The sequence below is a fragment of the Abramis brama genome (assembly GCF_963993115.1).
Source record: "Abramis brama genome assembly, contig: SCAFFOLD_100, whole genome shotgun sequence".
Classification (NCBI taxonomy): domain Eukaryota; kingdom Metazoa; phylum Chordata; class Actinopteri; order Cypriniformes; family Leuciscidae; genus Abramis; species Abramis brama.
In genome coordinates, this window is record NW_028155922.1 from 32092 (window position 1) to 50035 (window position 17944).

A 17944-nucleotide genomic window follows, 5' to 3' on the forward strand; every position below is an offset into this window, starting at 1 on the left:
ACCAGATTTGGCCTTTGGTAAAGGGCCAACACAATCCACTATTACATGCTCGAAAGGTTCACCCATGACCGGAATTGGAATTAAAGGGACTGGTGGAATCACCTGGTTTGGTTTTCCAGCATACTGGCATACATGACAAGTCTTGCAATACCGTACCACATCACGCTTCAAACCATACCAAAAGAAATGCTGTAAAATGCGGTTGTACGTTTTCGTCACTCCTAAGTGTCCCGACAGCAAGTGATCGTGAGCCAATGATAGTACCTGCTGCCGAAAAATAGAAGGAACGACAACCTGATAAACAACATTACACTCATCCTCGATAGTATTATTTTTATGCCACCTCCGCATCAATAGTCCATCTTTCACCAAAAATGAGACATTGTTAAACTCAGATTTCTCAATCAACTTAAAGCATTTTACAAGTGAAACATCATTCTTTTGGGCCTCAATTAATTGCTCACGAGTTATCACTAATGTCAATGGGTCACTCACTACAACCTCATTCCCATGATCACTGACCTGAGAATTGCCTTCAGGACTTTCCTCTGCCTCTCGATCTACACATATGAAAGAATCAGATAAAGACACTTCACTATCCTTCTTTGATTGAGCACGTGTGATCACACAAGCAGTAAATGCATTTGGATATTTCTGAGACAATTCATCAGTGCTATGCTCTTCCGACAAAGTGTCAACTACTTCCAACAAAGGTACTACTTTTCCTCCAGCCAAATCATTACCTAGAATGAAGGAAACACCCCTCACTGGTAAAACCGGGCGTACTCCTACCTCCACAAAACCAGACACCAGGTCTGTCCGCAGATGAATATGGTGAACTGGAACTCTCATGACTTCCATACTGAAACTCTGTACCAGTCTGCTTGATCCAACTGATGTTTGATCTGAAAAAGGCAAAACATTTGCACACACAAATGATTGGGCAGCACCTGTGTCCCTTAACACTTGCACTTCCACCTGATCTTCCTCTTTCCCTGATAGTGATACATACCCTTTAAAAAGAAATGGTACATAAACACCATCAACTTCATCTTTAGTCTCCTCGAAATGCACACTCGAATTAACAGCATTCACCAATGCAACCTCTTTTGTTTGAGCCTGCTGCTTACGCTTCAAAGTCAAACACTCTGCTATAACGTGTCCTTTTTTATGACAGTAAAAACATTCCCGCATTTCTTTGGGCTTCTCACCACTCAAATTGGACTGCTGAACCTTCATAGGTGCCCTCGAGTAACTTTTTTCCACTGTGCCTGACTGAAAAATATTTCGGTGCGTGAGCACAAATTCGTCCGCTAACACTGCTGCCTGAGATAATGTTGCCACTTTTTGTTCATTTAAGTAAAGAACCATCCTCTCTGGTAAACACTGTTTAAAATCTTCAAGTAACACCAGCTCTCTAAGTGATGTAAAATCCTCCACTTTGCTAGAAGCACACCATCTATCAAAAAGAATTCCTTTGTCTCGGGCGAATTCAGCATATGTTTGACTGGCATTCTTCTTACGAGCACGAAATTGCTGCCTATAGGCCTCTGGAACTAACTCATAAGCCCTAAGTATGGTTAGCTTAACCACATCGTACTTAAGACTATCTTCTAATGACAGGGTTGAATAAACCTCTAAAGCTTTCCCAGCCAATTTGCATTGCAACAGTAATGACCATACCTCTTTCGGCCAAACCAAAGAAGTCGCAATCTTTTCGAAGGCGTTAAAATAGCTATCCACTTCCGATTCACGAAAATTTGGCACCAAAGCAATGTGCTTCCCCACATCAAAAGTGGCTGAACTCAAATTGGCTGAATTGTCACTTACCGATGAGGAGTTTCGCTGGACCGAGGCCATCGCTGCAGCCTTCGCCGCCTCAATGTCCAACTGTCGAAGCTTAATCTCCTTATCAGCTTCAATTTCGAGCTTGCGCACCTGTAGACTCAGATCTAGGTCTGCCTGGCGATTTTGTGCTCTCTCTTGAGCTTCCATCTGGAGCCGTGCAATCCGCACTCTAATCTGTGCCTCCCCTGTCGACCTGGGAGTGCCTGGTGAAAAAGGTTCAAAAGGTGGAAGAGTTGTCCCAACATTAGCCTCCGCCTTGGCTGCGACTAACTCACCTTCACCTTTACTCAATTTCCCAGCATCCTGCTCCTCGCCGGCATGATCTGTTCTTCGGTCTACCTCAGGCAAGCTTAAAACTCCAAAATTGATTAAGCAATCAATTAATTCAGCTTTAATTTTCTTTTTCAAAAATTGTTTGGGAATCGCAATTTGGAAGTGGTCAGCTATTATTAACAATTCATCTTTCCTGCATTTATCAATCACCTCTAATTTGGTCTAGGGGTATGATTCTCGCTTCGGGTGCGAGAGGTCCCGGGTTCAGATCCCGGACGAGCCCCCAATTATGTTACGTTCACATAATGTATTTGGCATCTAGAGGTTATGAAACGTAACAGACAAAATAAAAATAGAGAAAGTTGTTTAAAGTAATATTCTTGCACTCTATTGAGGAGATGTAATGTGATAAATTAAGAAACAGGCAGAGACCAAACTGGATTTGTACTTGCTTTTAGTAAGTAATATAAATTTGATATAACAAAACACCCAATAATACAAACAGTGAATCAAATATACGTCCAAACAATATATTTACAAATTATATACAACATAAACGATAAATGATTACAAAGCGAGGGACAAGAGCGGTGCTAAAGAAAAGAAATAAATAAAACAAAACAAGTTAACTAAACCCCAGAACAAACACTAAACTCAAGTAAAGAAAGCAAAGAAAATAATCTTCAGCGTAAAACGCCACTAAATACCCTACCTAATAAACAGAAATACATAAATTGGCACCCACTCATAAACTAGTGTGTTAAATAGTTTTTACTCTGCGTGTTGTAAAATGTATATCACGTGATGTACTAACCTGGTCCCATCGCTATGCAACGATGAAAGACTTAACAAGCTCAGAGAAAATCAAGAGTCGGATCACAGCATAAACGCAGTAAAACAGCGTTACGAAGAGCTCAGAGTAAACTTTAACACACCAAAACTAAACAATAACAAGCAAGAAACAAAATAACCACAAGAGAGCAAAACAAAAGAGAGACGAAGCCGCTCTCCCGCACTGGCATCATTTCCGGATCTTTATACGCACACCCCAGTCTCTGATTGGTTCTCGGGCTGTCAGGTGAACTCAATGAGTGACAGGAACATCCTCCAATCACTGGTCCTGTGAGAAAGAATAGCGGAAAGAGAGAGAGAGAAAACAAAACAACCCTCCCAAACCACACAGGACGTAACAGACGACCAATCAGTCTCTCGGGATCATTGTGAAGCTATCAAGCCACGCCCTAGCAACCATTTAGAGCACCTTAGCAACAAGTCCCATAGACTTCCATTGAAAGATATCAAAGGGATATCTCCGGACTGAATTGTCATAGAAACATGGGGGTGGTCTCATTTGACTCGGGGCAGCAAACAGCCAATTATGAATCACCTCAACACTTCCTAGCCCCTCCCTAGCAACCATTGTCGAGCATTGTTGAACCTTAGCAACCAAAATCCAAAGAGGGATATCTTCCATTCTGAATGTCACAGAGGCATGGGAGTTGGTTTATATCAGTCATGATGACAAGCAGCCTTTGGAGTTTCATCATTGGCAGCTGCCAAGCCACTCCATAGCAACCAAATAGAGTACCCTAGCAACCAAAAACCAAAGAGGGATATCTTCTATTCTGAATATCACAGAGGCATGGGAGTTGGTTTATATCATACATACGGATAAGCAGCCTTTGGAGTTTCATCATTGGCAGCTGTCAAACCACTCCATAGCAACCAAACAGAGTACCCTCGCAACTATTTAGAAATACCTATATCTCTGCATCAGAACATTGTATAGAGATAGGGGTTGGTTTATATCATTAATACTGACAAGAAGCCTTTGCAGTTTCATCATTAGCAGCTGCCAAGCAACTCCATAGCAACCAAACAGAGTACCCAAGCAACCCAAGTTGAAAGAGGGATATCTTCCATTCTGAATGTCACACAGGCATGGGAGTTGGTTTATATCATTCAAACTGACAAGCAGCCTTTGGAGTTTCATGATTGACAGCTGCCAAGCCACTCCCTAGCAACCAAACAGAGTGCCCTAGCAACCAAAATCCAAAGAGGGATATTTTCCATTCTGAATGTCACAGATGCATGGGAGTTGGATTATATCATTCATAGTGACAAGAAGCCTTTGCAGTTACATCATTGGCAGCTGCCAAGCCCCTCCCTAGCAACCATTGTCAAGCACCTTAGCAACCAAAATCCAAAGAGGGATATCTTCCATTCTGAATGTCACAGAGGCATGGGAGTTGGTTTATATCATTCATAGTGACAAGAAGCCTTTGCAGTTTCATCACTGGCACCTGCCAAGTCACTCACTAGCAACCAAACAGAGGACCCTAACAACAGTTTATCAAGACCCATGTCTCTGCATCAGAACATCGGATAGAGATGGGGGTTGGCTCTTTTTTTTTTTTTGGTTGGGAAACAGTCTGTAAATATCACTATGGTAACTGTGTATTCACATCCTAGCAACTGTTTAGAGCCACTTAGCAACCATATTGTAACATATAGAAGCCACATTTCAGCTCCACAACATCGTACAGACATGGTTGTTGGCTCGTATGCAATCATGTACAACACCCTAGCGACCGAGTGGTGAGTTTTGCCACTGCAAGCACCACTTCACATTTTCTTCAGGAAATGTACATTCTAGTTATTAGTGGTGCTTGCTGAAAGCAAGGCATCACTATTGTTATTGCTCATACTTATTAGTGGTGCTTGCTGAAAGCAAGGCATGACTATTGTTATTGCTCATACTTATTATTAGTGGTGCTTTTTTGAAAGCATCACTATTGTTATTGCTCATACTTATTATTTTTAGTGGTGCTTTTTTGAAAGCATCACTATTGTTATTGCTCATACTTATTATTAGTGGTGCTTGCTGAAAGCAAGGCATCACTATTGTTATTGCTCATACTTATTATTATTCTTCTTTTTATTATTATTCCACACAAAGTTTGGCGCGTAACTCGCCCCGCACCGTTTGTCTCAGACCCATGAATGAGGTGTCAAATCGACCGGCTCATTAAGGAGAGGTGTGCTATGACTTTTATAAGCGATCGGGGGTGCGGTGTTCGCCCCAGGGGCGAAAAAGCGGCCAAAAAAGTCCCATTGACTTAACATTGCGACAAACTTTGACCACACGTAGCTCTGAGAGAGGATTTCGCAGAAACGTGTGATTTGCCACATTTGAAGAGGCTGACAGGCTCTGTAAGAACATACCTCACAATGGGGTAAAAGTTGCACCCCTGGGGGGCAGGAGATGCCCAAAGTTGCCCCATTGACTTACTATGGGGAAGGAACGTCCCGTGAAACACACATGCTTTTCCTACTATGGTAAATTGCATAGGGACTTTGTATTGAACGTAGCTCTGGATCACAGTGTCATAGAGACAAGGGGGAGGGCTCATTTTACTCAGACGACCAATCAGTCTCTCAGGATCATTGTGAAGCTATCAAGCCACGCCCTAGCAACCATTTACAGCCCCTTAGCAACAAGTTCCATAGACTTCCATTGAAAGAGTTCAAAGAGATATCTCCAGACTGAATTGTCATAGAAACATGCGGGTGGTCTCAGTTGACTCAGGGCAGCAAACAGCCAATCATGAATCACCTCAACACTTCCAAGCCCCTCCCTAGCAACCATTGTCGAGCACCTTAGCAACCAAAATCCAAAGAGGGATATCTTCCATTCTGAATGTCACAGAGGCATGGGAGTTGGTTTATATCATTCATAGTGACAAGAAGCCTTTGGACTTTAATGATTGGCAGCTGACAAGCCACTCCCTAGCAACCAAACAGAGTACCCTAGCAACCAAAATCCAAAGAGGCATATCTTCCATTCTGAATGTCGCAGAGGCATGGGAGTTGGTTTATATCATTCATAGTGACAAGAATCCTTTGGAGTTTCATGATTGGCAGCTGACAAGCCACTCCCTAGCAACCAAACAGAGTACCCTAGCAACCAAAATCCAAAGAGGGATATCTTCCATTCTGAATGTCACAGAGGCATGGGAGTTGGTTTATATCATTCATAGTGACAAGAAGCCTTTGGAGTTTAATGATTGGCAGCTGACAAGCCACTCCCTAGCAACCAAACAGAGTACCCTAGCAACCAAAATCCAAAGAGGGATATCTTCCATTCTGTATGTCACAGAGGCATGGGAGTTGGATTATTTCATTCATACTGACAAGCAGCCTTTGGAGTTTCATGATTGCCAGCTGCCAAGCCACTCCCTAGCAACCAAATAGAGTACACTAGCAACCAAAATCCAAAGAGGGATATCTTCCATTCTGTATGTCACAGAGGCATGGGAGTTGGATTATATCATTCATACTGACAAGCAGCCTTTGGAGTTTCATGATTGGCAGCTGCCAAGCTACTCCCTAGCAACCAAACAGAGTACCCTAGCAACCGTTTATCTCTGCATCAGAACATCGTATAGAGATGGGAGTTGGTTTATATCATTCATACTGACAAAAAGCCTTTGCAGTTTCATCATTGGCAGCTGCCAAGCAACTCCATAGCAACCAAACAGAGTACCCTAGCAACCATTTTACAAGACTTCCATCTCTGCATCAGAATATTGTATAGAGATGGGGGTTGGCTCATTAGTTTCGGTTGTAAAACAGTCTGTAAATATCACCATGGTAACTGTGTATTCACACCCTAGCAACCATTTAGAGCCACCTAGCAACCATATTGCAACATATAGAAGCCATATTTCAGCTCCACAACATCATACAGACATGGTTGTTGGCTCGTATGCAATCATGTACAACACCCTAGCAACCGAGTGGCGAGTTTTGCCACTGCAAGCACCACTTCACATTTTCTTCAGGAAATGTACATTCTAGTTAGTGGTGCTTGCTGAAAGCAAGGCATCACTATTGTTATTGCTCATACTTATTATTATTCTTCTTTTTATTATTATTCCACACAAAGTTTGGCGCGTAACTCGCCCCGCACCGTTTGTCTCAGACCCATGAATGAGGTGTCAAATCGACCGGCTCATTAAGGAGAGGTGTGCTATGACTTTTATAAGCGATCGGGGGTGCGGTGTTCGCCCCAGGGGCGAAAAAGCGGCCAAAAAAGTCCCATTGACTTAACATTGCGACAAACTTTGACCACACGTAGCTCTGAGAGAGGATTTCGCAGAAACGTGTGATTTGCCACATTTGAAGAGGCTGACAGGCTCTGTAAGAACATACCTCACAATGGGGTAAAAGTTGCACCCCTGGGGGGCAGGAGATGCCCAAAGTTGCCCCATTGACTTACTATGGGGAAGGAACGTCCCGTGAAACACACATGCTTTTCCTACTATGGTAAATTGCATAGGGACTTTGTATTGAACGTAGCTCTGGATCACAGTGTCATAGAGACAAGGGGGAGGGCTCATTTTACTCAGACGACCAATCAGTCTCTCAGGATCATTGTGAAGCTATCAAGCCACGCCCTAGCAACCATTTACAGCCCCTTAGCAACAAGTTCCATAGACTTCCATTGAAAGAGTTCAAAGAGATATCTCCAGACTGAATTGTCATAGAAACATGCGGGTGGTCTCAGTTGACTCAGGGCAGCAAACAGCCAATCATGAATCACCTCAACACTTCCAAGCCCCTCCCTAGCAACCATTGTCGAGCACCTTAGCAACCAAAATCCAAAGAGGGATATCTTCCATTCTGAATGTCACAGAGGCATGGGAGTTGGTTTATATCATTCATAGTGACAAGAAGCCTTTGGACTTTAATGATTGGCAGCTGACAAGCCACTCCCTAGCAACCAAACAGAGTACCCTAGCAACCAAAATCCAAAGAGGCATATCTTCCATTCTGAATGTCGCAGAGGCATGGGAGTTGGTTTATATCATTCATAGTGACAAGAATCCTTTGGAGTTTCATGATTGGCAGCTGACAAGCCACTCCCTAGCAACCAAACAGAGTACCCTAGCAACCAAAATCCAAAGAGGGATATCTTCCATTCTGAATGTCACAGAGGCATGGGAGTTGGTTTATATCATTCATAGTGACAAGAAGCCTTTGGAGTTTAATGATTGGCAGCTGACAAGCCACTCCCTAGCAACCAAACAGAGTACCCTAGCAACCAAAATCCAAAGAGGGATATCTTCCATTCTGTATGTCACAGAGGCATGGGAGTTGGATTATTTCATTCATACTGACAAGCAGCCTTTGGAGTTTCATGATTGCCAGCTGCCAAGCCACTCCCTAGCAACCAAATAGAGTACACTAGCAACCAAAATCCAAAGAGGGATATCTTCCATTCTGTATGTCACAGAGGCATGGGAGTTGGATTATATCATTCATACTGACAAGCAGCCTTTGGAGTTTCATGATTGGCAGCTGCCAAGCTACTCCCTAGCAACCAAACAGAGTACCCTAGCAACCGTTTATCTCTGCATCAGAACATCGTATAGAGATGGGAGTTGGTTTATATCATTCATACTGACAAAAAGCCTTTGCAGTTTCATCATTGGCAGCTGCCAAGCAACTCCATAGCAACCAAACAGAGTACCCTAGCAACCATTTTACAAGACTTCCATCTCTGCATCAGAATATTGTATAGAGATGGGGGTTGGCTCATTAGTTTCGGTTGTAAAACAGTCTGTAAATATCACCATGGTAACTGTGTATTCACACCCTAGCAACCATTTAGAGCCACCTAGCAACCATATTGCAACATATAGAAGCCATATTTCAAATCCACAACATCATACAGACATGGTTGTTGGCTCGTATGCAATCATGTACAACACCCTAGCAACCGAGTGGCGAGTTTTGCCACTGCAAGCACCACTTCACATTTTCTTCAGGAAATGTACATTCTAGTTCTTTTTATTATTCTGGACAAAAGTTTGGCGCGTAACTCGCCCCGCACCGTTTGTCACAGACCCCTGAGTGAGGTGTCAAATCAACCGGCTCATTAAGGAGAGGTGTGCTATGACTTTTATAAGCGATCGGGGGTGCGGTGTTCGCCCCAGGGGCGAAAAAGCGGCCAAAAAAGTCCCATTGACTTAACATTGAGACGAACTTTGACCACACGTAGCTCTGAGCGAGGATTTCGCAGAAACGTGTGATTTGCCACATTTGAAGAGGCTAACAGGCTCTGTAAGAACATACCTCACAATGGGGTAAAAGTTGCACCCCTGGGGGGCAGGAGATGCCCAAAGTTGCCCCATTGACTTACTATGGGGAAGGAACGTCCCATGAAACACACATGCTTTTCCTACTATGGTAAATTGCATAGGGACTTTGTATTGAACGTAGCTCTGGATCACAGTGTCATAGAGACAAGGGGGAGGCCTCATTTTACTCAGACGACCAATCAGTCTCTCAGGATCATTGTGAAGCTATCAAGCCACGCCCTAGCAACCATTTAGAGCCCCTTAGCAACAAGTTCCATAGACTTCCATTGAAAGAGTTCAAAGAGATATCTCCAGACTGAATTGTCATAGAAACGTGGGGGTGGTCTCATTTGACTCGGGGCAGCAAACAGCCAATCATGAATCACCTCAACACTTCCAAGCCCCGCCCTAGCAACCATTGTCGAGCACCTTAGCAACCAAAATACAAAGAGGGATATCTTCCATTCTGAATGTCACAGAGGCATGGGAGTTGGTTTATATCATTCATACTGACAAGCAACCTTTGGAGTTTCATGATTGGCAGCTGACAAGCCACTCCCTAGCAACCAAACAGAGTACCCTAGCAACCAAAATTCAAAGAGGGATATCTTCCATTCTGAATGTCACAGATAAATGGGAGTTGGTTTATATCATTCATAGTGACAAGAAGCCTTTGCAGTTTCATAAATGGCAGCTGCTAAGCCACTCCATAGCAACCAAACAGAGTACCCTAGCAACCAAAATCCAAAGAAGGATATCTCCCATTCTGAATAATGCAGAGGCATGTGAGTTGGTTTATATCATTCGTAGTGACAAGAAGCCTTTGGAGTTTCATGATTGGCAGCTGACAAGCCACTCCCTAGCAACCAAACAGAGTACCCTAGCAACCAAAATCCAAAGAGGCATATCTTCCATTCTGAATGTCGCAGAGGCATGGGAGTTGGTTTATATCATTCATAGTGACAAGAAGCCTTTGGAGTTTCATCATTGGCAGCTGCCAAGCCACTCGCTAGCAACCAAATAGAGTACCCTAGCAACCGTTTAGCAAAATGTATATCTCTGCATCAGAACATCGTATAGAGATGGGGGTTGGCTCATTAGTTTCAGTTGGAAAACAGTCTGTAAATATCACCATGGTAACTGTGTATTCACACCCTAGCAACCATTTAGAGCCACCTAGCAACCATATTGCAACATATAGAAGCCATATTTCAGCTCCACAACATCGTACAGACATGGTTGTTGGCTCGTATGCAATCATGTACAACACCCTAGCAACCGAGTGGCGAGTTTTGCCACTGCAAGCACCACTTCACATTTTCTTCAGGAAATGTACATTCTAGTTAGTGGTGCTTGCTGAAAGCAAGGCATCACTATTGTTATTGCTCATACTTATTATTATTCTTTTTATTATTCTGGACAAAAGTTTGGCGCGTAACTCGCCCCGCACCGTTTGTCACAGACCCCTGAGTGAGGTGTCAAATCAACCGGCTCATTAAGGAGAGGTGTGCTATGACTTTTATAAGCGATCGGGGGTGCGGTGTTCGCCCCAGGGGCGAAAAAGCGGCCAAAAAAGTCCCATTGACTTAACATTGAGACGAACTTTGACCACACGTAGCTCTGAGCGAGGATTTCGCAGAAACGTGTGATTTGCCACATTTGAAGAGGCTAACAGGCTCTGTAAGAACATACCTCACAATGGGGTAAAAGTTGCACCCCTGGGGGGCAGGAGATGCCCAAAGTTGCCCCATTGACTTACTATGGGGAAGGAACGTCCCATGAAACACACATGCTTTTCCTACTATGGTAAATTGCATAGGGACTTTGTATTGAACGTAGCTCTGGATCACAGTGTCATAGAGACAAGGGGGAGGCCTCATTTTACTCAGACGACCAATCAGTCTCTCAGGATCATTGTGAAGCTATCAAGCCACGCCCTAGCAACCATTTAGAGCCCCTTAGCAACAAGTTCCATAGACTTCCATTGAAAGAGTTCAAAGAGATATCTCCAGACTGAATTGTCATAGAAACGTGGGGGTGGTCTCATTTGACTCGGGGCAGCAAACAGCCAATCATGAATCACCTCAACACTTCCAAGCCCCGCCCTAGCAACCATTGTCGAGCACCTTAGCAACCAAAATACAAAGAGGGATATCTTCCATTCTGAATGTCACAGAGGCATGGGAGTTGGTTTATATCATTCATAGTGACAAGAAGCCTTTGGAGTTTCATGATTGGCAGCTGACAAGCCACTCCCTAGCAACCAAACAGAGTACCCTAGCAACCAAAATTCAAAGAGGGATATCTTCCATTCTGAATGTCACAGATAAATGGGAGTTGGTTTATATCATTCATAGTGACAAGAAGCCTTTGCAGTTTCATAAATGGCAGCTGCCAAGCCACTCCATAGCAACCAAACAGAGTACCCTAGCAACCAAAATCCAAAGAAGGATATCTCCCATTCTGAATAATGCAGAGGCATGGGAGTTGGTTTATATCATTCGTAGTGACAAGAAGCCTTTGGAGTTTCATGATTGGCAGCTGACAAGCCACTCCCTAGCAACCAAACAGATTACCCTAGCAACCAAAATCCAAAGACGGATATCTTCCATTCTGAATGTCGCAGAGGCATGGGAGTTGGTTTATATCATTCATACTGACAAGCAGCCTTTGAGTTTCATGATTGGCAGCTGCCAAGACACTCCCTAGCAACCAAACAGAGTACCCTAGCAACCAAAATCCAAAGAGGGATATCTTCCATTCTGAATGTCACAGAGGCATGGGAGTTGGTTTATATCATTCATAGTGACAAGAAGCCTTTGGAATTGCATCATTGGCAGCTGCCAAGTAACTCCATAGCAACCAAACAGAGTACCATAGCAACCAAAATCCAAAGAGGCATATCTTCCATTCTGAATGTCACAGAGGCATGGGAGTTGGATTATATCATTCATACTGACAAGAAGCCTTTGGAATTTCATCATTGGCAGCTGACAAGCCACTCCCTAGCAACCAAACAGAGTACCCTAGCAACCAAAATCCAAAGAGGCATATCTTCCATTCTGAATGTCACAGAGACATGGGAGTTGGTTTATATCATTCATACTGACAAGCAGCCTTTGGAGTTTAATGATTGGCAGCTGCCAAGCCACTCCCTAGCAACCAAACAGAGTACCCTAGCAACTAACATCCAAAGAGGGATATCTTCCATTCTGAATGTCACAGAGGCATGGAAGTTGGTTTATATATCATTCATAGTGACAAGAAGCCTTTGGAATTGCATCATTGGCAGCTGCCAAGTAACTCCATAGCAACCAAACAGAGTACCCTAGCAACCAAAATCCAAAGAGGCATATCTTCCATTCTGAATGTCGCAGAGGCATGGGAGTTGGTTTATATCATTCATAGTGACAAGAAGCCTTTGGAGTTTCATCATTGGCAGCTGACAAGCCACTCACTAGCAACCAAATAGAGTACCCTAGCAACCGTTTAGCAAAACGTATATCTCTGCATCAGAACATCGTATAGAGATGGGGGTTGGCTCATTAGTTTCAGTTGGAAAACAGTCTGTAAATATCACCATGGTAACTGTGTATTCACACCCTAGCAACCATTTAGAGCCACCTAGCAACCATATTGCAACATATAGAAGCCATATTTCAGCTCCACAACATCGTACAGACATGGTTGTTGGCTCATATGCAATCATGTACAACACCCTAGCAACCGAGTGGCGAGTTTTGCCACTGCAAGCACCACTTCACATTTTCTTCAGGAAATGTACATTCTAGTTATTATTATTATTCTGGACAAAGTTTGGCGCGTAACTCGCCCCGCACCGTTTGTCTCAGACCCCTGAGTGAGGTGTCAAATCGATCGGCTCATTGAGGAGAGGTGTGCTATGACTTTTATAAGCGATCAGGGGTGCGGTGTTCACCCCAGGGGCGAAAAAGCGGCCAAAAAAGTCCCATTGACTTAACATTGCAACAAACTTTGACCACTCGTAGCTCGGAGCGAGGATTTCGCAGAAACGTGTGATTTGCCACATTTGAAGAGGCTGACAGGCTCTGTAGGAACATACCTCACAATGGGGTAAAAGTTGCACCCCTGGGGTGCAGGAGCATCCCAAAGTTTCCCATTGACTTACAATGGTGTAGGACGGCCCATGAAATGGGCCGTCCTACACATTGCATAGGGATTTTGTATTGAACGTAGCTCTGGATCACAGTGTCATAGAGACAAGGGGGTGGGCTCATTTTACTCAGATGACCAATCAGTCTCTCAGGATCATTGTGAAGCTATCAAGCCACGCCCTAGCAACAATTTAGAGCACCTTAGCAACAAGTCCCATAGACTTTCATTGAAAGAGTTCAAAGGGATATCTCCAGACTGAATTGTCATAGAAACATGAGGGTGGTCTCATTTGACTCGGGGCAGCAAAAAGCCAATCATGAATCACCTCAACACCTCCTAGCCCCTCCATAGCAACCATTATCGAGCACCTTAGCAACCAAAATCCAAAGATGGATATCTTCCATTCTGAATGTCACAGAGGCATGGGAGTTTGTTTATATCATTCATAGTGACAAGAAGCCTTTGCAGTTTCATCATTAACAGCTGTCAAGCAACTCCATAGCAACCAAACAGATTACGCTAGCAACCAAAATTCAAAGAGGCATATCTTCCATTCTGAATGTCTCAGAGGCATGGGAGTTGGTTTATTTCATTCATACTAACAAGCAGCATTTGGAGTTTCATGATTGGTGTCTGCCAAGCTACTCCATAGCAACCAAACAGAGTACACTAGCAACCAAAATCCAAAGAGGGATATCTGCCATTCTGAATGTCACAGAGAAATGGGAGTTGGTTTATATCATTCATAGTGACAAGAAGCCTTTGCAGTTTCATCATTGGCAGCTGCCAAGCCACTCCCTAGCAACCAAACAGAGTACCCTAGCAACCAAAGGCCAAAGAGGGATATCTTCCATTCTGAATGTCACAGAGGCATGGGAGTTGGTTTATATCATTCATACTGACAAGAAGCCTTTGGACTTTCATCATTGGCAGCTGCCAAGTAACTCCATAGCAACCAAACAGAGTACCCTAGCAACCGTTTAGCAAGACCTATATCTCTCCATCAGAACATTGTATAGAGATGGGAGTTGGTTTATATCATTCATACTGACAAGAAGCCTTTGCAGTTTCATCATTAGCAGCTGCCAAGCAACTCCATAGCAACCAAACAGAGTACCCTACCAACCAAAATCCAAAGAGGAATCTTCCATTCTGAATGTCACAGAGGCATGGGAGTTGGTTTATATCATTCATAGTGACAAGAAGCCTTTGGAGTTTCATGATTGGCAGCTGCCAAGCCACTCCCTAGCAACCGAACAGAGTACCCTAGCAACCAAAATCCAAAGAGGGATATCTTCCATTCTGAATGTCGCAGAGGCATGGGAGTTGGTTTATATCATTCATAGTGACAATAAGCCTTTGAAGTTTCATGATTGGGAGCTGACAAGCCACTCCCTAGCAACCAAACAGAGTACCCTAGCAACCAAAATCCAAAGAGGGATATCTTCCATTCTGAATGTCGCAGAGGCATGGGAGTTGGTTTATATCATTCATAGTGACAAGAAGCCTTTGGAGTTTCATGATTGGCAGCTGACAAGCCACTCCCTAGCAACCAAACAGAGTACCCTAGCAACCAAAATCCAAAGAGGGATATCTTCCATTCTGAATGTCACAGAGGCATGGGAGTTGGTTTGAATGATTTATAGTGACAATCAGCCTTTGAGTTTCATGATTGGCAGCTGCCAAGCCACTCCCTAGCAACAAAACAGAGTACCCTAGCAACCAAAGGCCAAAGAGGGATATCTTCCATTCTGAATGTCACAGAGGCATGGGAGTTGGTTTATATCATTCATACTGACAAGAAGCCTTTGGACTTTCATCATTGGCAGCTGCCAAGTACCTCCATAGCAACCAAACAGAGTACCCTAGCAACCGTTTAGCAAGACCTATATCTCTCCATCAGAACATTGTATAGAGATGGGAGTTGGTTTATATCATTCATACTGACAAGAAGCCTTTGCAGTTTCATCATTAGCAGCTGCCAAGCAACTCCATAGCAACCAAACAGAGTACCCTACCAACCAAAATCCAAAGAGGAATCTTCCATTCTGAATGTCACAGAGGCATGGGAGTTGGTTTATATAATTTATAATGACAGGAAGCCTTTGCAGTTTCATCATTGGCAGCTGCCAAGCAACTCCATAGCAACCAAGCAGAGTACCCTAACAACCAAAATCCAAAGAGGGATATCTTCCTTTCTGAATGTCACAGAGGCATGGGAGTTGGTTTATATCATTCATACTGACAAGCAGCCTTTGAGTTTCATGATTGGCAGCTGCCAAGCCACTCCCTAGCAACCAAACAGAGTACCCTAGCAACCAAAATCCAAAGAGGGATATCTTCCATTCTGCATGTCACAGAAGCATGGGAGTTGGTTTATATCATTCATAATGACAAGAAGCCTTTGGAGTTTCATCATTGGCAGCTGCCTAACAACTCAATAGCAACCAAACAGAGTACCATAGCAACCAACATCCAAAGAGGGATATCTTCCATTCTGAATGTCACAGAAGCATGGGAGTTGGTTTATATCATTCATAATGACAAGAAGCCTTTGCAGTTTCATCATTGGCAGCTGCCAAGCAACTCCATAGCAACCAAACAGAGTACCCTAGCAACCCTTTATCGAGACCCATGTCTCTGCATCAGAACATCGTATAGAGATGGGGGTTGGCTCTTTTGTTTCGGTTGGGAAACATTCCATAAATATCACCATGGTAACTGTGCATTCACACCCTAGCAACTGTTTAGAGCCACCTAGCAACCATATTGCAACATATAGAAGCCATATTTCAGCTCCACAGCATCGTACAGACATGGTTGTTAGCTTGTATGCAATCATGTACAACACCCTAGCAACCGAGTGGCGAGTTTTGCCACTGCAAGCACCACTTCACATTTTCTTCAGGAAATGTACATTCTAGTTCTTTTTATTATTCTGGACAAAAGTTTGGCGCGTAACTCGCCCCGCACCGTTTGTCACAGACCCCTGAGTGAGGTGTCAAATCGACCGGCTCATTAAGGAGAGGTGTGCTATGACTTTTATAAGCGATCGGGGGTGCGGTGTTCGCCCCAGGGGCGAAAAAGCGGCCAAAAAAGTCCCATTAACTTAACATTGAGACGAACTTTGACCACACGTAGCTCTGAGCGAGGATTTCGCAGAAACGTGTGATTTGCCACATTTGAAGAGGCTAACAGGCTCTGTAAGAACATACCTCACAATGGGGTAAAAGTTGCACCCCTGGGGGGCAGGAGATGCCCAAAGTTGCCCCATTGACTTACTATGGGGAAGGAACGTCCCATGAAACACACATGCTTTTCCTACTATGGTAAATTGCATAGGGACTTTGTATTGAACGTAGCTCTGGATCACAGTGTCATAGAGACAAGGGGGAGGCCTCCTTTTACTCAGACGACCAATCAGTCTCTCAGGATCATTGTGAAGCTATCAAGCCACGCCCTAGCAACCATTTAGAGCCCCTTAGCAACAAGTTCCATAGACTTCCATTGAAAGAGTTCAAAGAGATATCTCCAGACTGAATTGTCATAGAAACGTGGGGGTGGTCTCATTTGACTCGGGGCAGCAAACAGCCAATCATGAATCACCTCAACACTTCCAAGCCCCGCCCTAGCAACCATTGTCGAGCACCTTAGCAACCAAAATACAAAGAGGGATATCTTCCATTCTGAATGTCACAGAGGCATGGGAGTTGGTTTATATCATTCATAGTGACAAGAAGCCTTTGGAGTTTCATGATTGGCAGCTGACAAGCCACTCCCTAGCAACCAAACAGAGTACCCTAGCAACCAAAATTCAAAGAGGGATATCTTCCATTCTGAATTTCACAGATAAATGGGAGTTGGTTTATATCATTCATACTGACAAGAAGCCTTTGGAATTTCATCATTGGCAGCTGACAAGCCACTCCCTAGCAACCAAACAGAGTACCCTAGCAACCAAAATCCAAAGAGGCATATCTTCCATTCTGAATGTCACAGAGACATGGGAGTTGGTTTATATCATTCATACTGACAAAGCAGCCTTCTGAGTGAGGTGTCAAATCGACCGGCTCATTGAGGAGAGGTGTGCTATGACTTTTATAAGCGATCGGGGGGGCGGTGTTCGCCCCAGGGGCGAAAAAGCGGCCCAAAAAGTCCCATTGACTTAACATTGCGACGAACTTTGAGTACTCGTAGCTCTGAGCGAGGATTTCGGAGAAACGTTTGATTTGCCACATTTGAAGAGGCTGACAGGCTCTGTAAGAACATACCTCACAATGGGGTAAAAGTTGCACCCCTGGGGGGCAGGAGCGTCCCAAATTTTCCCATTGACTTACAATGGTGTAGGACGGCCCATGAAATGGGCCGTCCTACACATTGCATAGGGATTTTGTATTGAACGTAGCTCTGGATCACAGTGTCAGACAGACAAGGGGGCGGGCTCATTTTACTCAGACGACCAATCAGTCTCTAAGGATCATTGTGAAGCTATCAAGCCACGCCCTAGCAACCATTTAGAGCACCTTAGCAACAAGTCCCATAGA

The 17944-nt window shown here is 43.9% G+C and overlaps 1 protein-coding gene across 1 annotated transcript; it reads right to left on the reverse strand.

The window, feature by feature from the left end:
* Positions 1–213: 213 nt before the first annotated feature.
* On the reverse strand, positions 214–2332 carry LOC311077289 (uncharacterized protein). Its single transcript, XM_084139109.1, has 3 exons — positions 2124–2332; positions 793–2051; positions 214–560 (listed from the first exon to the last, which is right to left on the reverse strand). The coding sequence occupies exons 2-3, from the start codon at positions 1993–1995 to the stop codon at positions 495–497; spliced, it is 1269 nt and encodes a 422-aa protein (XP_083995235.1). The 5' UTR covers positions 1996–2051; positions 2124–2332; the 3' UTR covers positions 214–494.
* Positions 2333–17944: the final 15612 nt, after the last annotated feature.

What these genes read in the sequence shown, in the direction of transcription:
- LOC311077289 (XM_084139109.1), bottom strand. Translation starts at nt 1,995, where the DNA reads ATGGAAGCTCAAGAGAGAGCACAAAATCGCCAGGCAGACCTAGATCTG. An exon ending in TGGTGTCTGGTTTTGTGGAG is followed by an intron (nt 561 to 792) that starts GTAGGAGTACGC and finishes TCATATGTGTAG; the next exon opens with ATCGAGAGGCAGAGGAAAGT.